Here is an 18,373-nt window from a genome sequence, read left to right as displayed (position 1 = left end):
CATAGGAAACCTTTGATGCTGGTCTTCAGGCCTTCCAGCAGGAGGGCATCACCAACATCACAGCCCTGAAAGACCAGCTGCTCGCAGCCAAACATGTGCAGTCTAAAGCCATCGAGGCTCGCCATGCCACCCTAATGAAGCGTTGGAACCAACTGCTGTCCAACTCAGCTGCCCGTAAGAAGAAGCTCTTGGAGGCCCAGGAGCACTTTAGAAAGGTATGAAGAAAGTTCGAATTTCCTCGAAAATGAAGTTACATTTGCTTTCCTTAACACCTGTTGTCTCATTACTCATACCAGGTTGAGGATCTGTTCCTCACCTTTGCCAAGAAGGCTTCAGCCTTCAACAGCTGGTTTGAGAACGCAGAGGAAGATCTGACCGACCCCGTGAGGTGCAACTCTCTGGAGGAGATCAGGGCGTTGCGAGACGCCCACGACGCGTTCCGCTCATCTCTCAGCTCTGCCGAGGCCGACTTCAACCAGCTGGCAGAACTCGATCGCCAGATCAAGAGTTATCAAGTGGCGTCCAACCCCTATACCTGGTTTACCATGGAGGCGCTAGAGGAGACCTGGAGGAACCTTCAGAAGATCATTAAGGTAAAAGAAGGCAATCCTTTGATTTTGTATATTTTAAGTAGATGTAATGTTATCAAAATCTGCATTTTTGTATACTGTCAGCTTCCATTTTGACTTTTGCACAATTAAATTTCAGCAGCTTAAAGGAAAACACCACCGTTTTCAATATTTTACTATGTTCTTAACTTAACTGAGACTAATTAATACATCCCTATCTTTTTTCAATGCGTTCAATTTTTGTACAGCGCTTCGTGAATGCGTTAGCATTTAGCCTAGCCCCATTCATTCCTTAGGATCCAAACACTTTCATGTTTTCCTTATTTAAAGACTGTTACATGAGTAGTTACACGAGTAAGTATGGTGCAGAAACGTTTGTTCATATTATCCAGCTCTGGCATCATTATCCGTATCTTTGCTTTCCAGGAACGAGAGCTGGAGCTGCAGAAGGAGCAGAGGAGACAGGAGGAGAACGATAAACTCCGACAGGAGTTTGCCCAGCATGCCAATGCTTTCCACCAATGGCTGCAGGAGACCAGGTACATGCGCCACATCCTGAGATCCACTTCATTTGATTTGTGCATGCCACACATTTAATGCCATAGCATGACACTGTGCACACACTATTTGGTATTTGGCCGTCCTGATCACCACGTAACTTTCTTAAATGTCCATTTTCATCGTGTAGTCTGATGTTTTGTGACTTTAGTCTTGATATCATTGCATGCTGTGTGCACTGCAAGGGGTGATTTTTAAGAAAACATTTTCTTGGTATTTTGTTTTGTTTTCGGTGGAAATATCTAGGAATTCTTAAATTGGGATGCTTTTTCTTGATGAGCAAAACGACCCAGGAAAGTGGGTCTAGTTTTGGACCAACAATGTCGAATTGAAGTGATTTTGTGCAAAAAACAAACGGGCAAAATAATCTGCCAATGAGGTAAGCAAATTTTTCTTGAATTTAGTGTTTAAGAAAAAAATTCAAGATTTTTTGCTTACCCCATTGGCAGATTTTTTGCTTGTTTTATGTCTTTATTGTCTAAAAACTAGACTTGTTTTGTTGGGTTTTGCTCATCAAGAAAAAGCATCTTGGTTTTGGAATTTTTGGATGTTTTTGCTGAAGGCAGGACAGGAGTACTAGGAGGGTGTTCTCTTGAAAATCATTTTTTGCAGTGTGGTGCTCTGTTGTCTGTTTGGGTGATGGTATTCATGTAAATCACACAGCCTGGGCTTTGTCCACTTCTGTTCACATGTACATACATGTGAGTGTTGAGTAGTGGCGTTAATGTCGCCGCTCAATGTGTTAACTGTGTATTTCTTTCTCCTTGTCTCTCTCCTTTATTTCCCTTTCCCCATCCCTCATTCCTTACCGACGCTCCCGTTGCTACTCCGATGCTTGGGATCATTGCTCTAATCAGGACATATCTTCTGGATGGGTTAATATTACATTTTTCTATTTTACTTCAATATGTGTGTGTGAAAATGTGTATGAGTGGCATTGAAGTGTATAATTTATGATGGTTGACTATAAATTTCATCAAGGATTTTGGAGTTTGAGGTTAGGAATCTGTAACAGGGTGTCATTCATTACAGATTCATGGTCATTATTTGTGTCAGAAAATACTCTCTTTATTACATGGCTGTTTTTTTGCCTATTTTATTGTATGTTTTGTCGATATTTCCAGATGTCGATATTTCCAGTTCTTCACACTCTTTTTCCATTTCCTCTTCATTCCCCACCTCCCCCATCTCTGAATAGCATAGCCTATCGGAGGGTAATCCGTGTCTATCAGTATGAAGTCGATGATGATCTTTCTGGAAGGTCTTTTTTCCAATTTTTCCTCTCTGATTGGCCTTTACACCCCACCCCACATCTTTTAGGTTTTTTTCTCATGCACTCGAGTCTGATCCCCCACCATTAAGGCTCTCCATGTGTGTGTTCACTTTACTAACAATCACTGCGATGTGCCGTGAGGCTTTTTTGAGATGAACCCTTCCAGCTTCTTAATCCAACAAACCCGTTAAGGAGTGTGAACACGGCATCTCATTCTTTTAACGTTTTTTTTTTTAGTCCATCTTATTTATTATTTTAGTTTTTTATCTTCATTTTGGAAAAATGTTTATGCACCAAATTCAGGGTGGAAACTGCAATGTGATTTCCATTATCGGAAAAATACATTTAGACGTTTTCTCAGTGCTGATCTGAATTTGGTCACAAGTGCATTGACATTTTGTGTCACTTCTTCATACACCTGATCTAGTAATGGCACTTATTTTTAACCTCAGAGAAATGTAGACTTTGCACATTTGGTTTTTAAAGCAATGGCTCATCCACAAATGAAAATTTAACCATTTACTTACAGTTTTGGATTTACTTGTATGTGTGTATGACTTATTTGCTTATGTGGAACACAATGAGACATTTTGTAGAATAGTAGGGCTGGGTAAAACTATCAATTCTCTGATCCTGCGACTTCTTCAATTTAACAAAAAAAAATTCGGAAATCCCTGAAGTGGCTATTAAAGGGCACCTATTATGCCCATTTTACAAGATCTAATATGAGTCTCAGGTGTGCCCAGAAGGTGTTTGTAATGTTTTAGCTCAAAATATCCCACAGATAATTTATTATAGCATATCCAAAAATTTGGGTGGGAGCAAAAATGAGCTACCGCTGCTCACTCCCTTACCAAAGAGACAGTGAGTGCTTTTTTTTACAGTGTTGAGACAAAAGCATCTCACTTTGAAATAAACCGTACAACTCCGTGAGGATGGAAACTATGGTAATTTATGACTGTCAGTCAGTCAGTGGCTGTAGGCGGGGCTTTATCAGTGTGACATCACATTAACAAGAAAATTAAAACGGCATATCTATTAAGACTGCTTTGGTTTAATGGGGATTAAAAAAGGAGTGCGTGGATTTTTTTCTATTGTAGGGTGGCTGCGTATGCACATCTGAAGTGTGCACAGAAAGCTGCATCTCAGGGCTTCACGTTTTCTTGCTCTTGAATGAACATATTTGTAAAATTATTTAAAATGTCGCGATTATCCTTGTAAATGTAGTCTGATGTGTGAATGTGAAAAATTGCCACTTTTGGCATAGCTTAGCATAATTCATTAAATCTGATTAGACCATTAGCATTGCGCTAAAAAAGAACCAAAGAGTTTGGATATTTTCCTATTTAAAACTTGCTTTTCTGTAGTTACATTGTGTACTAGCAAAGACAGAAAATTCAAAGTTGCGATTTTCTAGGCAGATATGGCTAGGAACTATACTCTCATTCTGACATAATAATCAAGGACTTTGCCGCCGTACCATGGCTGCAGCCGGCGCAATGATATTACGCATGCCGGAAAATAGTGGGATGCTAATGGTCTAATCAGATTTAATGGATTATGCTAAGCTATGCTAAAAGTGGTACCGCCAGACCTGAAGATCAGCTGAATGGATTCCAAATCTGCGAGTAGAGCGTGTTTTATCACTACATTGTCTTAGATGATGACATGTTTGTCCTGTGGCGGCACCTGTAGCTTTACTATGCGTTTTGAAAGAGAGGAGTGAGCTGTGGACTGAGCCGTTCGTTGCAATTCACAATCTCACTGCTAGATGCTGCTTCAAATCTACATAGTGGACCTTTAAAGTGACAGCACACCAAATATATTTCACACATTTGTTTTATAAAATATTGATAACCAATTGATAATGAATCAATTTCAAATTAAAACCATATAAAAAAGGAAGCAAATTGGTCACAATACCCAGCCCTACTATATTTTTTCCCCTTAAAGTAAATGGTGACTGCAACTATCAGTAATTTCCCCTCATTTTGTGCTCCACAGAATAAAGTAAGTCTACAGGTTTTAATAAGATAATAGTTTATCCATTTTGGTGAACTGTCGCTTTAAAAGTGTGCAAGTACTTTTATTTTGTGATAAGTAGTGGTAAGAATATAGCAGTTTCTAACCCTGTTGGCAGTGACCCTAAACAAGCATGGTCTGGATCACCATGGATATAAGTTGGCTTTGTTAGCATGATTTTGGTTATTGTAGTTGCACTTTGGGATGCTTAGTTTGTGCTCCATATCTACTGCAAACAATTGGTAAGTCCCATTGACCTATTTACAGGGGATTTTAGGAGGCCTGAAATAAAGAATATAGAATCAGAAATTATAGAGGTTTTTGTATTTCAATGTAATCATGTCATTGTTAGACTTTTTATTTTTTTGAGTCACTGGGCTTGGCTCAGGTTTAGATATGTGGAGTGAATGGAGATAATGTTGGTGTATGTGCAATGTGTTCTTGCATCCCTTCTTCTGGTTTCATTGCTCTATGTGTGCCCAGGTCCTGCATGGTGGAAGAATCCGGTACTTTAGAGTCCCAGCTAGAGGCTACTAAGGTATGATGAGACCAATGAATGAGCCACAGACCTGAAAACAATTGACTTGGGCTTTCTTATATATCGTCCTTTTGGGTTTTTCTGCAGCGCAAGCACCAGGAGATCCGTGCCATGCGCAGTCAGCTGAAGAAGATCGAGGACCTGGGGGCAGCCATGGAGGAGGCGCTGATCCTGGATAACAAATACACAGAACACAGCACAGTGGGTCTGGCCCAACAGTGGGATCAGCTCGACCAGCTGGGCATGAGGATGCAACATAACCTGGAACAACAGATTCAAGCCAGGTACCACATCTCAAACCAATCCGAATTCTCGTCTGAAATTTTCGCAAATGAAAAACTAAATATGACCTCATGTTGTCCCAATCAGTTTTACCCAACTTTCGTCCATCGTAAAAATTGGATTGGCTAGAATTTTCAGCGTTTTTTAGCATCTGTAGCAACTATTTTGACAATTCAGAGCCACCATACAAGCAAATTGGTGAAACGGTGCCTTGCTCAGGGGCATCGCAATCGTAAGACTCGAATCAGCGATCTTTGGGTTCGTGTAGTCTGACTCTCTAACCATTATGCCACGACTGCCCTCTTGTGGCAGATGATTGTGGAACACAAGATGGTAGGGTAGTGATTTCAAAACAAATTTTGTACCAAAGATTATGCAGTATTGTGCTTAAGTTAGCTTAACATTAGCTTTGCTAATGTCATTCATCCATTCGTAGTAAATAGTGCCAATGTTAAAGGTGCATTGTGTAACTTTTAGAAGGATCTCTTCAAAGAAATGCAATATAATATACAAAACTATATTATCAGTGGTGTATAAAGACCTTACATAATGAACTATGTTGTTTTATTACCTTAGAATGAGCCGTTTTTATCTACACAAACCGCAGGTCCCCTTACATGGATGTCGCCATTTTGCGCCGCCATGTTTCTACAGTGGCCCTTAAAGGACAAACTGTTTTAAAGAGTGCATTTTTGTCACTATGTGTCTCTGATGATGACAGGTTTGTCCTGTGGCGGCTACTGTAGCGAGTCTATGCTTATCAATAGGGAGGGGTGAGCTGTGGGCTAAAACCGTTGGTTGCAATTCAAAGTCTCACAACTAGATGCCGCTAAAAATCTACAAAGTGGACCTTTAATCTAGGGCTGCCTAACGATTAGTCGCGACTAATAGGGATGGGCATAAGTACTCGATTGCTCGAGTACTCGAACGTGGCATCGATGATCGATCACGAAAACGATGATCATGTGGGTTTATTTATTTATTTATTGTATTTATGGCGGCATTTGGATGTCTGGTTAGCATTGTAAGCGCCTGTGGTAGTAAAGACTGGGTGCGTCACGTGTTTGACATTTTGTTGAGCCACGCAGACCAGCGTATGACATCTAATGACGAGTATGACGAGTAACGTTAACATGCATGATAAAAAAAACAGATAGTCTGTGCGCCCGCGCTGCGGCAACCGCCGATCCGCAATTCTGTGAAGCCGAACACACCTCACATCACTGAGGCACTATGGTTTAAAAGGATGCCGTGATTTTGGGATTCACTTCCAAAATACAGTCCGTCAGATGCAAAATGTACAGCACCGTTACAAGTTCCCTTATATCATCTCATATTTAAACATCAAACGTCAAGAGATACCAGAGAGTGTTTTTAATAAAAATATTTACATTTTCACCATGAAGGATACGCCCCGCCCCTTTGATCGTCCCGCCCCCAGTTAATCGAGTACTTGTTTTTCAGACCTATAAATTAATCGAAATGAAAAAATGACATAAATGCACATTCCTAGCGACTAATTGTTTGCAAAATAAAAGTTTACGTAATATATGTGGGTGTACTGTGTGTAATAATTGTGTATAAATAAATACATACACACACATGGATGTGTAATTTAAAGAAAAATATATTTATATAAGAAATATGTATATTTATATATAATATAAATTATATATAAATATAAAATGTTATATACACATGCAAATATTTCTTAAATGTATACATGCATGTGTGTTTTTGTTTGTACATAATTATTATACACCGTACACCCACATATATTATGTAAACAAAAACTTTTATTCAGCAAACGATTAGTGCTTAAATCAAATTTTTATAGATAATATTACAGATATTATTATAGGCATTGTTAATAATTATATGGTGTAGTCTAGGTTATTCTTTGTTATCTTTATAATAAACTAAAATTAAATAATTACTTAAGACTTATTTTTCATATTAATAAAATTAAATTTTTTGTTTGAACTACTTTGACTGACTGTTCTTGTAATATACTTGTAGAAACACTACAGGAGTAACAGAGGAGGCCCTGAAGGAGTTCAGCATGATGTTCAAGTGAGTAATCTGCATTAAAGACAACTAAAAAATAACATTGCTACACACAACAGTGCATTTTGAAACTCTTTACAAAATGTTTTATCCCAGGCACTTCGACAAAGAAAAATCTGGACGTCTAAACCACCAGGAGTTCAAGTCCTGCCTGCGGTCTCTGGGTTACGACCTGCCCATGGTGGAAGAAGGAGAACCAGACCCAGAGTTCGAGTCCATCCTGGACATAGTGGATCCCAACAGGTAAGCAACACACAATGCTGTGTCCATCTCTGGTGGAAATGAATACTCCGTTTTGATGAACTAACATTGCTGCTTTTGTTCAGGGATGGCAACGTGTCCTTGCAAGAGTATATGGCGTTCATGATCAGCCGAGAAACGGAGAACGTGAAGTCAAGCGAGGAGATCGAGAGCGCCTTCCGTGCACTCAGCGCCGAGAACAAACCTTACGTCACCAAGGAAGAGTTATACCAGGTAAATAACACTTCAGACTACAGTAGTGTTTTCTTTACAAAACACATTATTGCCCTTGATTATAATTTACTAATTTATTCGTTTTTACATAAAATCAAAACATTTTTATGGTCTCTTGTTTGTCTACAGAACTTGACCAAGGAACAAGCAGACTACTGCATTTCCCACATGAAGCCCTATCTGGACGGCAAGGGCCGCGAAATCCCGTCAGCGTTCGACTTCGTGGAATTCACCCGCTCGCTTTTCGTCAACTGATCCCTTCCCCTCTTGCCTGCCAGTGACCAATCGGGATGCGTTTCCCTTTCACAAGACCACACGACTAAACTGCATGGATCTGAATCGAGTATTCTCTATAGCATTAAGTATAGCGATGTCTGTATCTCACTATCAATCTTAACCGTTGCATATTTATCTGACACTTCACTGACAATAGTCGTAGTAGTGGATTTGTCTGCATTTTATTGTGGTTGTTTTAGCTGTTAAGTGCTTTGCTTTAAAAAAAAAAAACACCTATAGAGGATGTGCTGTAACATCACCCAAGAGACTGCAGTGTGCTTCAATAAACGCTACTGGTTATAACTGGAGAGAGTTTTCAGTGTGCTTTTATTTCGAGTATAAACAAATGTATTAAATATATAAAACTAATGAAATGCATTTTTATATATATATATGTTTTTTTTATATATTGAGAACTTTAACTCAGTCAGCCACTTCATTAGACAGCCGGTCCAGCATTGTTGTCTCTTTGGCACCTTGTTCTGTCAACTCCACACTAAGCTGCCAGATATTGACGCTTCCATCTGCATTGCCCACGGCCATCAGATTTGTATGTTTAGGGTTGAACTCGAGGCAATAAGACGGTTGACCTCCTGTGTTTTGATCAATCGTGGCAGCTGGCTTTAAGGACCTTCTGCCCAAATCAAACATTTGCACCAAACCTGTAAGAAAAGTATGACTATTTATTTGTATACCATACAGTTACCCTAACAAGATTATTGTTCGAATCAATTTAATTTATCTGTTTTATATTTCCATTATTGCAAATCTAAGTGTTACTAGTTTTTGTTAGTAATAATATATGAGACAATATTACTGTCGTGTTATGGTAAAGGTGAAAATATTTACATGCATCTTACCCTGTCCTGTGACAGCAGCAAAGACTAACGGACGTGTAGGTGACCACCTCACTCCGAACACGTACGAATCTGATACCCGCAGAGACAGAAGGGGGCGGGGCTGAAGAACACTGTGGAGATGAGCCAATCCATCTGTCCCAACACTTATGAATAGATTCCTAAAAAGACAGAGACAGAAAAATGATTACAAAACCAATACATTTTCCCCAATACAGTATTGTCCAAAAGTCCTGGGCCAAAAACAGATTTGTGGTTTTAGCAAAGTTTGAATGAAATCCATATTTATTTTTTGCTCCCTTTATTAAATATTATGTTGTAATATTGTTAATAAACACATTTTAAGTGTATTGCTGAAACGCATTACTAAGACTGAACTATGTAGTACTGAATTGTTAAGTTGCACCCTTAAACAGATTTTGGTGTTCAGGTTTATTTGGCGGTGGCTCGATGATAATAGTCAGTTTTACTAGCGTTTTGCAGCAGCCGCTATGAAAACCAGCCATTTTGTTGAATGTTTTGCCACTCGACAGGGCGAGCTCCGGCGTGGTCACATGGAAAAGTGAAATCCTGAAGTCATTTGATTAGAATTAGAGATAAAGAGAGCCTGCAAGACAGGTTACTGCTATTGCTCAAGTGTAAGAGGATCTCACACACTAAATACTTAACACTATATCTTTTTATTTTAATCTGTTATTTAATAATGCATAAATATGGTTGTATTTTAATAAAAAGATCTAATCTAATCGCAGCATGGTGGCCTAACACTTGCACAATACTGCTGTTTAACAACAACAAGAAAATGCATTTTACCTATGAAAGGGTGAGAAGTGGAGTGAGTGAATAGGACCCCCTCGTGGTGAGAAAGAGAATTGCACGGGAGCCCGAAGTGTCGTACTCTCACCATCATTTGGTACCGGTGCCACTACCTCACTGCTGAAAGAGCATTTGAGCACCAGACCTCCTTCTGAACCCACCAGAAATGTATCCAGATCCCACGGGGAAAGTGCAAGGGAGGTCACTCCTATGGTGGTGCTGCCTCTGGTCTTCAGTTAGAGTAATTAGTTAAACACCATCATTTATTAAAGAATAACTAAACATTACATAAACAGGGGAACTGAGTTTATATGTTTTAACAAAACAGGGGAAATTATGACACCAACCTTGCTTGCTGTACCACTCCGCTGTATTTGCTGTTGTGTAAGGGCATATCCAGAATTTAAGATGAGCTTGGCTTTAGCTCCATCCATAGTCCACAACAAAACTCTCCCACCTGATCCTGCGCTCAGCACAACGTATTCCCCTCGGCGAGATCCTGGAACCCAGTTAACCTACGTGCAGACACATGCCATACATTAGAGGGACATTACACTTTTTTTTTTTAAATGCTCATTTTCCAGCTCCCCTAGAGTTAAGCATTTGATTTGTACTGTTTTGGAATCCATTCAGCAGATCTACGGGTCTGGCGCTAGCACTTTTAGCATAGCTTAGCACAATCCATTGAATCTGATTAGACCATTAGCATCACGCTAAAAATAACCTAAGAGTTTCAATATTTTTCCCATTTAAAACTTGACTCTTCTGTTGTTAAATCGTGTACTAAAACTGACGGAAAATTAAAAGCTGCAATTTTCTAGGCAGATATGGCTATGAACTATACTCTAAAACTGGCGTAATAATCAAGGACTTTGCTGATGTAACATGGCTGCAGCAGGCGTAGTGATATTACGTACTGCCCGAAAATAGTCCCCTTGGTTACTTTCAATAGCGGGGGACTATTTTTGGGCAGTGTGTAATATCACTACGCCTGCTGCAGCCATGTTACATCAGCAAAGTCTTTGAATTACGCCAGAATGAGAGTATAGTTAATAGCCATATCTTAGTACACGATGTAACTACAGAAGAGTCAAGTTTTAAATAGAAAAAATATCGAAACTCTTTGGTTATTTTTTACTGCGGTGCTGATGGTCTAGTCAGATTCGGTGGATTGTGCTAAGCTATGCTAAAAGTGCTAGCGCTTGACCCGGATATCAGCCGAATGGATTCCAAAACGGCAAGAATGAAATGTAGGGAAATTTAGGGAAGCTGGAAAATGAGCATTTTTTCAAAAAAACGTGGAGTGTCCCTTTAATGGATCACATAATGTATATAGTATTAACTAATAATTGCTCAGGACGTTTAATAGGACTGAATACCTGATAAACTGGTTCACGGTGGGTGTCTGCAGACATCCCAGTCTGAGACAAAATTAGGTCCTGTGTGCGACTGGTGTCCCAGACCATCACCTCGCCATTGTAGAGACCCCCTAATACAAAAAAAAGAGGTGTGAGCAAAAATGTGCCGTTTTTGGGTGTGTGCTTTAAAATGCAAATGAGCTGATCTCTGCACGAAATGGCAGTGCTGTGGTTGGATAGTGCAGATTAAGACATCACAAGGGGAGCCAGATTTTAATTACCTATTTTTTCACATGCTTGCAGAGAATGGTTTACCAAAACTAAGTTACTGGGTTGTTTTTTAAGTTGATACAAGCACTGGGGACCCATTTATAGCACTTAAACATGGAAAAAAATCAGATTTTTATGATATGTCCCATTTAACATTCATTGATGCATTGTTATTGGGGGGTAATTCACACCTGGAATAATATATATATTTAAAAAAAAAATGTGTGTTAATACCAGCAATTACAGACGGTTGCAGAGGATGGAAACACAGACACATGACAGGCGTAGCTACATCTATGTCCACGTCCGGCCGCTTTGGGTTCACGTTACGACGGTCCAGGTTCCACGTGGACACGTGAGACTTCTCATTATTCCAATCACCATCATCCATCCTGCCACCAGAAACAAGACATTAAAACTGCTCTCTTAAAATTGGAAAATGTGTTTGTGCATCTGTATAAAAAACTCCTACCGGCCAAATCCACAGGCTATGACAGATCCAGTACAGTTCCATGAAACACTGGTGACCTGCAGATGTCTTTCATGAGCTTTAGGATGCAGGAGTCGGTACATGCACGAGACCTGCCGCCAGGAACAAGACATAAAATATAATGTCAGATAATTCACAGATTAATATTGTAATAACTTATACTTAACACCTTACAGTTTCATTTTGATCTTCCCAGTTGACTTCAAACCCATCAAAAGCGTGACTTTTGGAGTTCTTCACCAGTTCTTTTAAAACCACATCCTCAACTCTACGCAAGAAGTCCAGCAAACCAGGAAAGTCTGACGGATCTCGATCTAGGGTGAGTGTTTGACCGATCGGGTCCTGTGGGTCGGTTTGGGTACTGTTGTCTAAAACATCTTTGGATTGTATTTCAGCCTCCGTTGTGTAAACCGGTATCGTTTGACAGGATCTCTAAACACAGGTGTATGAAAAATACACTACGCATTAGTGGGAAAAGCAGACAACGCTTGACTTGATATGACGTGCATACACTGAAAAGGTAAGCAAACATGTAATATTTGACTTACTGATTCTTGCGTTTGTTGATGCGATTTTCTCCATGTTGATTCAGCGCCAATTAAATCAAGCGTTTCGTCTGTAAACATCTCCGGCACACGAGTAAACGGATTCAGTATAAACGTTATGGTAAAAGTAACGTTATATTGTGTTTAAATACTCGAAATCATTTCGGAAAATGTGTTGATATAGCAGTGTTGCTAATTTGTGCTATATTTTATTATATTTGGTCACCGCATAAAGCAGAGGAATCCTCCATTTTTACTTTACCCTAGCCGTGCTGCTATGGAAACTGCTAGCCAATCAATGATAAGACTGACGCTGTACGTCATCTGTCTTAATGACTTTGATTGGCCAATCTATTTTTCAGTTCATATAAAACACATTCGCAGTTTTATTTCGCAAATGTAGAAATAAATGACTAGATCAAACATATATAGAGTTTCGTTGCAAAACGAGATAAATACGTTTTTAACATTTTCTCAAAACATGTTTATTATTATTTTGTTTTTATTGTGCTACTTAGCTGTATTTTTTAAGTTATGAAGGTTTAAATCAAAACAAACCCACGGCAGTTGAACTGATATTAATTGGAATGCACAACCGAAAAACGAGATTTCTTAAAAATAAAAAAACGGAGTTATCTCGTTTTGCAACGAAACTCTTCATATATAAATACATGAATTTTGGTAAAAGTATATTGTGTTTAAAGACTCGAAATCATTTCGGAAAATGTGTTGATATAGCAGTTTTGTGCTATATTTTATTATATTTGGTCACCGCGTAGAGCAGAGGAATCCTCCATTTTTACTTAACCCTGTCCGTGCTGCTATGGAAACTGTTAGCCAATCAATGATGAGACTGCCGGTGTACGTCATCTGTGTTAATGACTTTGATTGGCCAATTTATTTTTTCGTTCGTATAAAACACATTCGCCGTTTTATTTCGCAAATATAAATCCAATAGGAATAAATGACTAGATTAAACACATAAATAAATTTATTGTCGTAATACACTTTTACTATTTTCTGTTTTTCTTTTTGCTGCTATTTTTACTTGTTTATTTTTATATAAATATTTCCAAATGTAAATATTCACAGATTTCAGTATTTATGCTTCAGAAATTTGTATTAAACATTTGATACAGTTGTAAACCTATGCAAAGCATAGCATACATGTACAATCTTATTTTACATGCCTAAATGATGAATTAGCAACCCAATTGATATAAAATGGTTGGAACTTGGAAGTAAACAGCACAAATCTATGATGTAATTATGCTTCTTAATTGAATATACCTAAAAGTAAAATGCTACAAAATGGGAACAAATGCAAAAACACTTGTACTCTTAAAGGGAGAGTACACTCAAAAATGTAATTATGACAGAATTTTCATTTTTGGGTGAACTATTCCTTTAAACGAAACCAAGTGTCTCCAATGATGTAAACAAGTGGAGAAATGACCAGCGTTAAGATTCTACACACTTTATTATTTCATTTAAATAATCCTTTAATAAGCCAAGCTCAAAATTACAAGAGGATTTTTTTGTGTTTTGTTTTTATTAAAAATGTTTCAAACCTCATGGGTGTCTGTAAAACATTACAATGAAAATTCAATCAACATAAACCCAAATGTTGATGCGTCAAATGCCCACTCGCCCCACCCGACCCCATTGAACCATCAACAATAATAACTGCCATACCCTGATATTGACCCCAAAAACATTTACAAGAGCTGACAGGAGCTAGCTGGTGCTTTCCTTTTGTCCAATATATCACATAGGAAAAACAGTGTCAACTCTTTGGGGCCCACCTCTGCATTAAAGAAAATATACAGAAGAAAAAAGTGGCGGCTAGGTACGTATGCTATGATTAGATCACTGCACCATGGCTTATTACTTTAACTCACAACCATTCACAGAGGAAAAAAATCATTTATATACTGTACTTATTATATAAACTGCTATTTACTTCAGTTTAGTCTACAGAAGATGACGTGCAGATTGTTAATATCTTGTCTTTGGAGATGGTTGTAATTAAAGACGACGCAAGAGGCTTCAGCAATGAGATGCCACTAGTTTTCCGATGCAGGTACTGAATGTCCAGGGAATTAAATGGGTTTTAGACATGGTCAGAACAGGAGAGGCTTCAGTAGAACAGAAGATGGAGCACAAAAAAAACCCAAATAAAAAAATAAAAACAAAGCTTTTTGCTCCCAAGGTTGGAGGATGACTTCAAAAAGGAAAGGAAACAGGTATGAGAGTGTTGGAATATGTCCTCAGCCTTTAGTCATCTTCGCCATCATCCTGAAAAAATCATAAGAAAATACAACGGAATTAGTTTAACCCTTACACAAAAAAAATAATACATGCAGGTCTATAGCCGCAGTTACACAAACACATTGACAGCCTTAATTTCTAACTCACATAACTCCAATAAAGTCAATCTTACCTCTCCGTCCTCTCCATCGTCTTCCTCTTCATCTTCCTCACCCTCGTCCTCATCACCCTCTTCATCAATGTCCTCCAAGCCCTCCTCTTCCTCATCATCTTCTTCCTCGCCTTCACCCTCTTCGTCATCCATATCAGGAACCTAAGCAGAAAGACTTGTTTAATATAGCGAACCACGTTTACCCCACACTATTTGCAAGTAGTTTAAATGTTATTTTTCTTACCAGGTAGTACTGCAGGGGGTTGGGCCAGATATCATCTTTAATGACCTCTCCGAGTTCATCAGCCCCAGCGTCAGAGTGATCAGTGAACCAGGTGAAAAAGCTCTCGGGCTCTTCATGTTGTCTTTTCTTCCCTGCCTTGGTCTGTGTCTGTCCGGTACGCTTTGTCAGGTCCTGCGTGCATCATACATACAGAAAATTAAAACCCACCAAAAAATAAACTGCATTAGGGGAAGACTGACCATACAAAAATGTGTACCAACCTTTCCAGCTTTCCATTTGATTTCGGTGGATTTTGAAGAAGGGTCACCGCTCTCGTTCAAATGAAACTCTTTTGAGAGGACTTTGTTTTCGAAGTAAGGATTCTCATCGAAGTACTGCCAAGAGAGCACAACAGCAATCATAAGGATATTTGTAGTCATGCATTTATGTGTGTAAATTTTACTTGTCAAAAGGTACTTACAAAATCTATTCTGTAACCTGATTTGATGTCCTCAAACTCTGTGACCTCCACTCTGGTCAGGTAATGAAGCGCTTCTTCATCTTCCTCACCAAGCAAGGCTGAGACTATTAATAAGAGCCAATAAAGTATATTAGAAAATATATAGGCACTCAAGAATCACACATGCTTTTGAATACGTTGGCTTTTAAATTTGAATATTACACATTGTTACACATCTATTACCTTGTGGATGGTTGACGAATGTTGTGACCCAGAAGTTTGGAATTTTGGCTATGAGTTCTGATCTCTTCTGGAAGAATGGCTGACGTAACTTGTTGTACTTCTGCTCTACTTTTAAAATTTCCTCGCTTGCCTGTTCATTTAATCTGCAGAAAGCAAATAAACAAAGAAATGTATTAAACACAACCACAATATGGCTTGACTTTTAAGAGAACTGGCAAAGCTTATAAAGTACCTGTCGATTTCATTCTGTACTTCATCGATGTGTTCAATTGCCTCCTGTTGCTCTTTTTCTGAAACGCAAAAAATACCCAAATTCACACAAATATCAATTGCAATGTCTTGGAGAATTACGTAAATTAGACGGATCATGACCAATAATAATCAGCATGCACAATCCCATATTATCACATATTTTCAATATCACTCAAGCGTGTTATTGATACATATAAACAAAAAATAAACGTAAACACAATGCTATGCAAATCCACACAAATACATAAATCATCAGTTTTAGGCCAGACCAATCTAATTTAAGCTTGTAAGTGAGAGTAAAAGTAAACGCGGGCTGAGATGCCGGTGTATGCGCTCAAGACGATGCATTTTAGCAGCTGCTGCGCAAGGCCGCGAGGTTTGAACGGAGCGGGAGGCCATGCGCTGGGCCACATTTACCGTCTTCTCCATGAATTACACATTTCTGACGTTCAATAAACGCAAATGAGCACAAATTCATATCGACTAAACTACCAATTAAGCGCCACTTGCATAGCGAGCCATAACGTGGCGGCAGCATGGTTTCGTGACATATGCAAGACCTACGCGTGATGGCGGGGGAAACAATAACCAGTTAGCCTATTAGCACCCAACATGGACTCAATACAAGGTACAATTGCGAAATCCGAGTCGACTACCCCTCCAAAAAGGACAAGTGTGCACACGGGAAAGTGAGAATTAATCGTAAAACATGCAATTTCTTCACAGGAAAAAGTCGCGGGAGCTCTGCGTTCGTCACGCGTGGCACAATGAAGCCGCCGCGCGAAGAAACATCATGGCCTCCGGTACGTGCAACATCCTTTTGCGCGAAGTTTCTTTAAAAATTGAGTTCCTGTGAATTCAACGTCCCCACATAAAAATAAAATTAAACACTAAGCAAATAGTTAAAATGTAAATTCGTGCTTTAAAAACAAAAGGCATAAGTTGCTGAAAATGGCGGTGCGCAGGAGGCCGCCATTACTGTACCCGAGGTCTCGTCCGCTCCGTCGTGATTGGAGTTCTGCTCCTTTCGGCTCACTTTCGCCGCCGACGCCGACATTATTCCCCCACAAATGAAGATATGCCTTTATGCTCCAGAAACGAAAACTCCCAAACGTCCTCCTCTGCTCGAGGAAAGCGAAAGAAGGGGGAAATAAAGTTGCTTCTAGCTTAATTTAGAAGTGCGAATATCACAACGTGCGTCGCGCTTCCCCTCCACACACAACACACGCAGACTCAAAGATGCGTACACACGAAGCACCGCCTCTTTTCTGACACTCGCCGCCGTGCCCGCACGAGCGCCCCCTGCCGATTGTTACGAGAACAATAAAGGGAAACGCCTCCTTCTGGAGAAGATGACGAGGAGATTCGGTGATTGGTCAGGGTGAGGTGAATAGGGAGGGGTCTATGGGAATAGACCTTATGTAAATTGTGGTTAATAGAGAGGAAAGAAAGAAACAAAAAGGATTTGCTTAACAGTTAAGTAATATGTTGTATGCTACTAAGAAAAATATTTGGACTGGAAAATCAGTAAATTCTTTAATTTAATGAAATATGACCCAAAAGTTTCATTTAAATGCTTCTGACATTTTACATTTAGTTTATCAGTTTGCATATGCAGATGCTGTTATCCAAAACGATATATTTTATCCATATATGTGTTCCCTCAAGAATCAAACCCCCAACATTTGCACTGCTAAAGCAATGCTCTACAGAGAATTTGTTTGCAGAAGCTTTGTACATTTATCACTTTTCAATAGTTGCAAATGACTTGAAAACTCTTTGTTTTCTTGTTGACAATAAAGTTTGTTTTATTAAAGGACTGCGTGGGAGAAGAACTGAAGGGTGAAGCCCCTGCATGTCAGCACACATCATGCTGATAAGTGATAGGATAAAGACTTTTCTAAAAAGACAAACTTTCTAAAGCATCATTATTAAGTCTACCAGGCCTTTCAATCTCTAATGTTTATAAAGGTGAACTATTATATAATACATTGCAGAAACAACATAAAACCGCAATATGAATGCAGGATGTTTCCTCAATTACTGTTTAATATTTTTTAATATATGTTAAAAAATGTCTAAAACAGAATAAAATAAAATAAAATATGTTTGATGTGTAGTTTTGGAATTTCTTGAAATAACAACTACACATTGGGTAAGTTAATAATAGATTAAAAGGCTTTCCTGGTATACTCTTTAAAATGAAGGGTTCCTCCTATATCAAGTGTCACAGAAGAACTACTTCTAGTTCCCCAAAGAACCTTTTAATCAAAGGTACTTAAAAGAACCCCTCCTTTGTAAAATATTTTATAGTCGACCGGTTTTCCTTTATTGGAGAACATTTAGTGCAACAGAAATGTTCTGTGGATGTTAAAGGT

The 18,373-nt window shown here is 38.9% G+C and overlaps 3 protein-coding genes across 18 annotated transcripts in view; 1 reads left to right on the top strand and 2 right to left on the bottom strand.

Annotated features, from left to right (window-relative positions):
- Window positions 1–8,367, top strand: part of sptan1 (spectrin alpha, non-erythrocytic 1) — a 41,077-nt gene extending 32,710 nt beyond the window's left edge. For 8 of the 16 annotated variants that reach the window (XM_073871395.1, XM_073871398.1, XM_073871393.1 and 5 more), the window contains 11 exons: window positions 6–215; window positions 297–593; window positions 996–1,108; window positions 1,985–2,002; window positions 2,326–2,388; window positions 4,906–4,960; window positions 5,048–5,244; window positions 7,262–7,315; window positions 7,406–7,552; window positions 7,636–7,783; window positions 7,913–8,367. In XM_073871395.1, the coding sequence (XP_073727496.1) occupies window positions 6–215; window positions 297–593; window positions 996–1,108; window positions 1,985–2,002; window positions 2,326–2,388; window positions 4,906–4,960; window positions 5,048–5,244; window positions 7,262–7,315; window positions 7,406–7,552; window positions 7,636–7,783; window positions 7,913–8,038 (1,428 nt within the window). In that variant the 3' untranslated portion in view covers window positions 8,039–8,367. The remainder of the gene's footprint in view (window positions 1–5; window positions 216–296; window positions 594–995; window positions 1,109–1,984; window positions 2,003–2,325; window positions 2,389–4,905; window positions 4,961–5,047; window positions 5,245–7,261; window positions 7,316–7,405; window positions 7,553–7,635; window positions 7,784–7,912) is intronic. The other 8 variants (XM_073871404.1, XM_073871401.1, XM_073871400.1 and 5 more) reach the window with 2 other exon arrangements.
- A 2-nt stretch (window positions 8,368–8,369) lies between these two features.
- Window positions 8,370–12,711, bottom strand: dync2i2 (dynein 2 intermediate chain 2). Its single transcript, XM_055179158.2, has 9 exons — window positions 12,399–12,711; window positions 12,025–12,282; window positions 11,833–11,942; window positions 11,595–11,752; window positions 11,112–11,221; window positions 10,080–10,247; window positions 9,730–9,962; window positions 8,920–9,077; window positions 8,370–8,721 (listed from the first exon to the last, which is right to left on the bottom strand). The coding sequence occupies exons 1-9, from the start codon at window positions 12,474–12,476 to the stop codon at window positions 8,483–8,485; spliced, it is 1,512 nt and encodes a 503-aa protein (XP_055035133.2). The 5' UTR covers window positions 12,477–12,711; the 3' UTR covers window positions 8,370–8,482.
- Window positions 12,712–13,856: 1,145 nt separating this feature from the next.
- Window positions 13,857–17,256, bottom strand: setb (SET nuclear proto-oncogene b). The gene is made up of 8 exons (XM_055180618.2): window positions 16,980–17,256; window positions 15,976–16,033; window positions 15,744–15,886; window positions 15,522–15,625; window positions 15,322–15,435; window positions 15,062–15,232; window positions 14,839–14,979; window positions 13,857–14,693 (listed from the first exon to the last, which is right to left on the bottom strand). Exons 1-8 carry the CDS (start codon window positions 17,050–17,052, stop codon window positions 14,673–14,675), a joined length of 825 nt encoding a protein of 274 aa, XP_055036593.1. The 5' UTR covers window positions 17,053–17,256; the 3' UTR covers window positions 13,857–14,672.
- Window positions 17,257–18,373: the final 1,117 nt, after the last annotated feature.

This window comes from Misgurnus anguillicaudatus, chromosome 9 (genome assembly GCF_027580225.2).
Source record: "Misgurnus anguillicaudatus chromosome 9, ASM2758022v2, whole genome shotgun sequence".
Lineage (NCBI taxonomy): Eukaryota > Metazoa > Chordata > Actinopteri > Cypriniformes > Cobitidae > Misgurnus > Misgurnus anguillicaudatus.
Note: the sequence above shows the minus strand (reverse complement) of the source record. Positions and strands in the feature narration are given on the sequence as shown.

Coding starts and splice junctions, on each gene's coding strand:
- dync2i2 (XM_055179158.2), bottom strand. CDS start 12,476: ATGTTTACAGACGAAACGCTTGATTTAATTGGCGCTGAATCAACATGG. Junction 9,963..10,079: donor GGAGTGGTACAGCAAGCAAG/GTTGGTGTCATA, acceptor CTCTAACTGAAG/ACCAGAGGCAGCACCACCAT. Junction 9,078..9,729: donor CACTTCTCACCCTTTCATAG/GTAAAATGCATT, acceptor CTGTCTTTTTAG/GAATCTATTCATAAGTGTTG.
- setb (XM_055180618.2), bottom strand. CDS start 17,052: ATGTCGGCGTCGGCGGCGAAAGTGAGCCGAAAGGAGCAGAACTCCAAT. Junction 15,887..15,975: donor GTACAGAATGAAATCGACAG/GTACTTTATAAG, acceptor TGCTTTCTGCAG/ATTAAATGAACAGGCAAGCG. Junction 15,436..15,521: donor CAGGTTACAGAATAGATTTT/GTAAGTACCTTT, acceptor CTCTCTTGGCAG/TACTTCGATGAGAATCCTTA.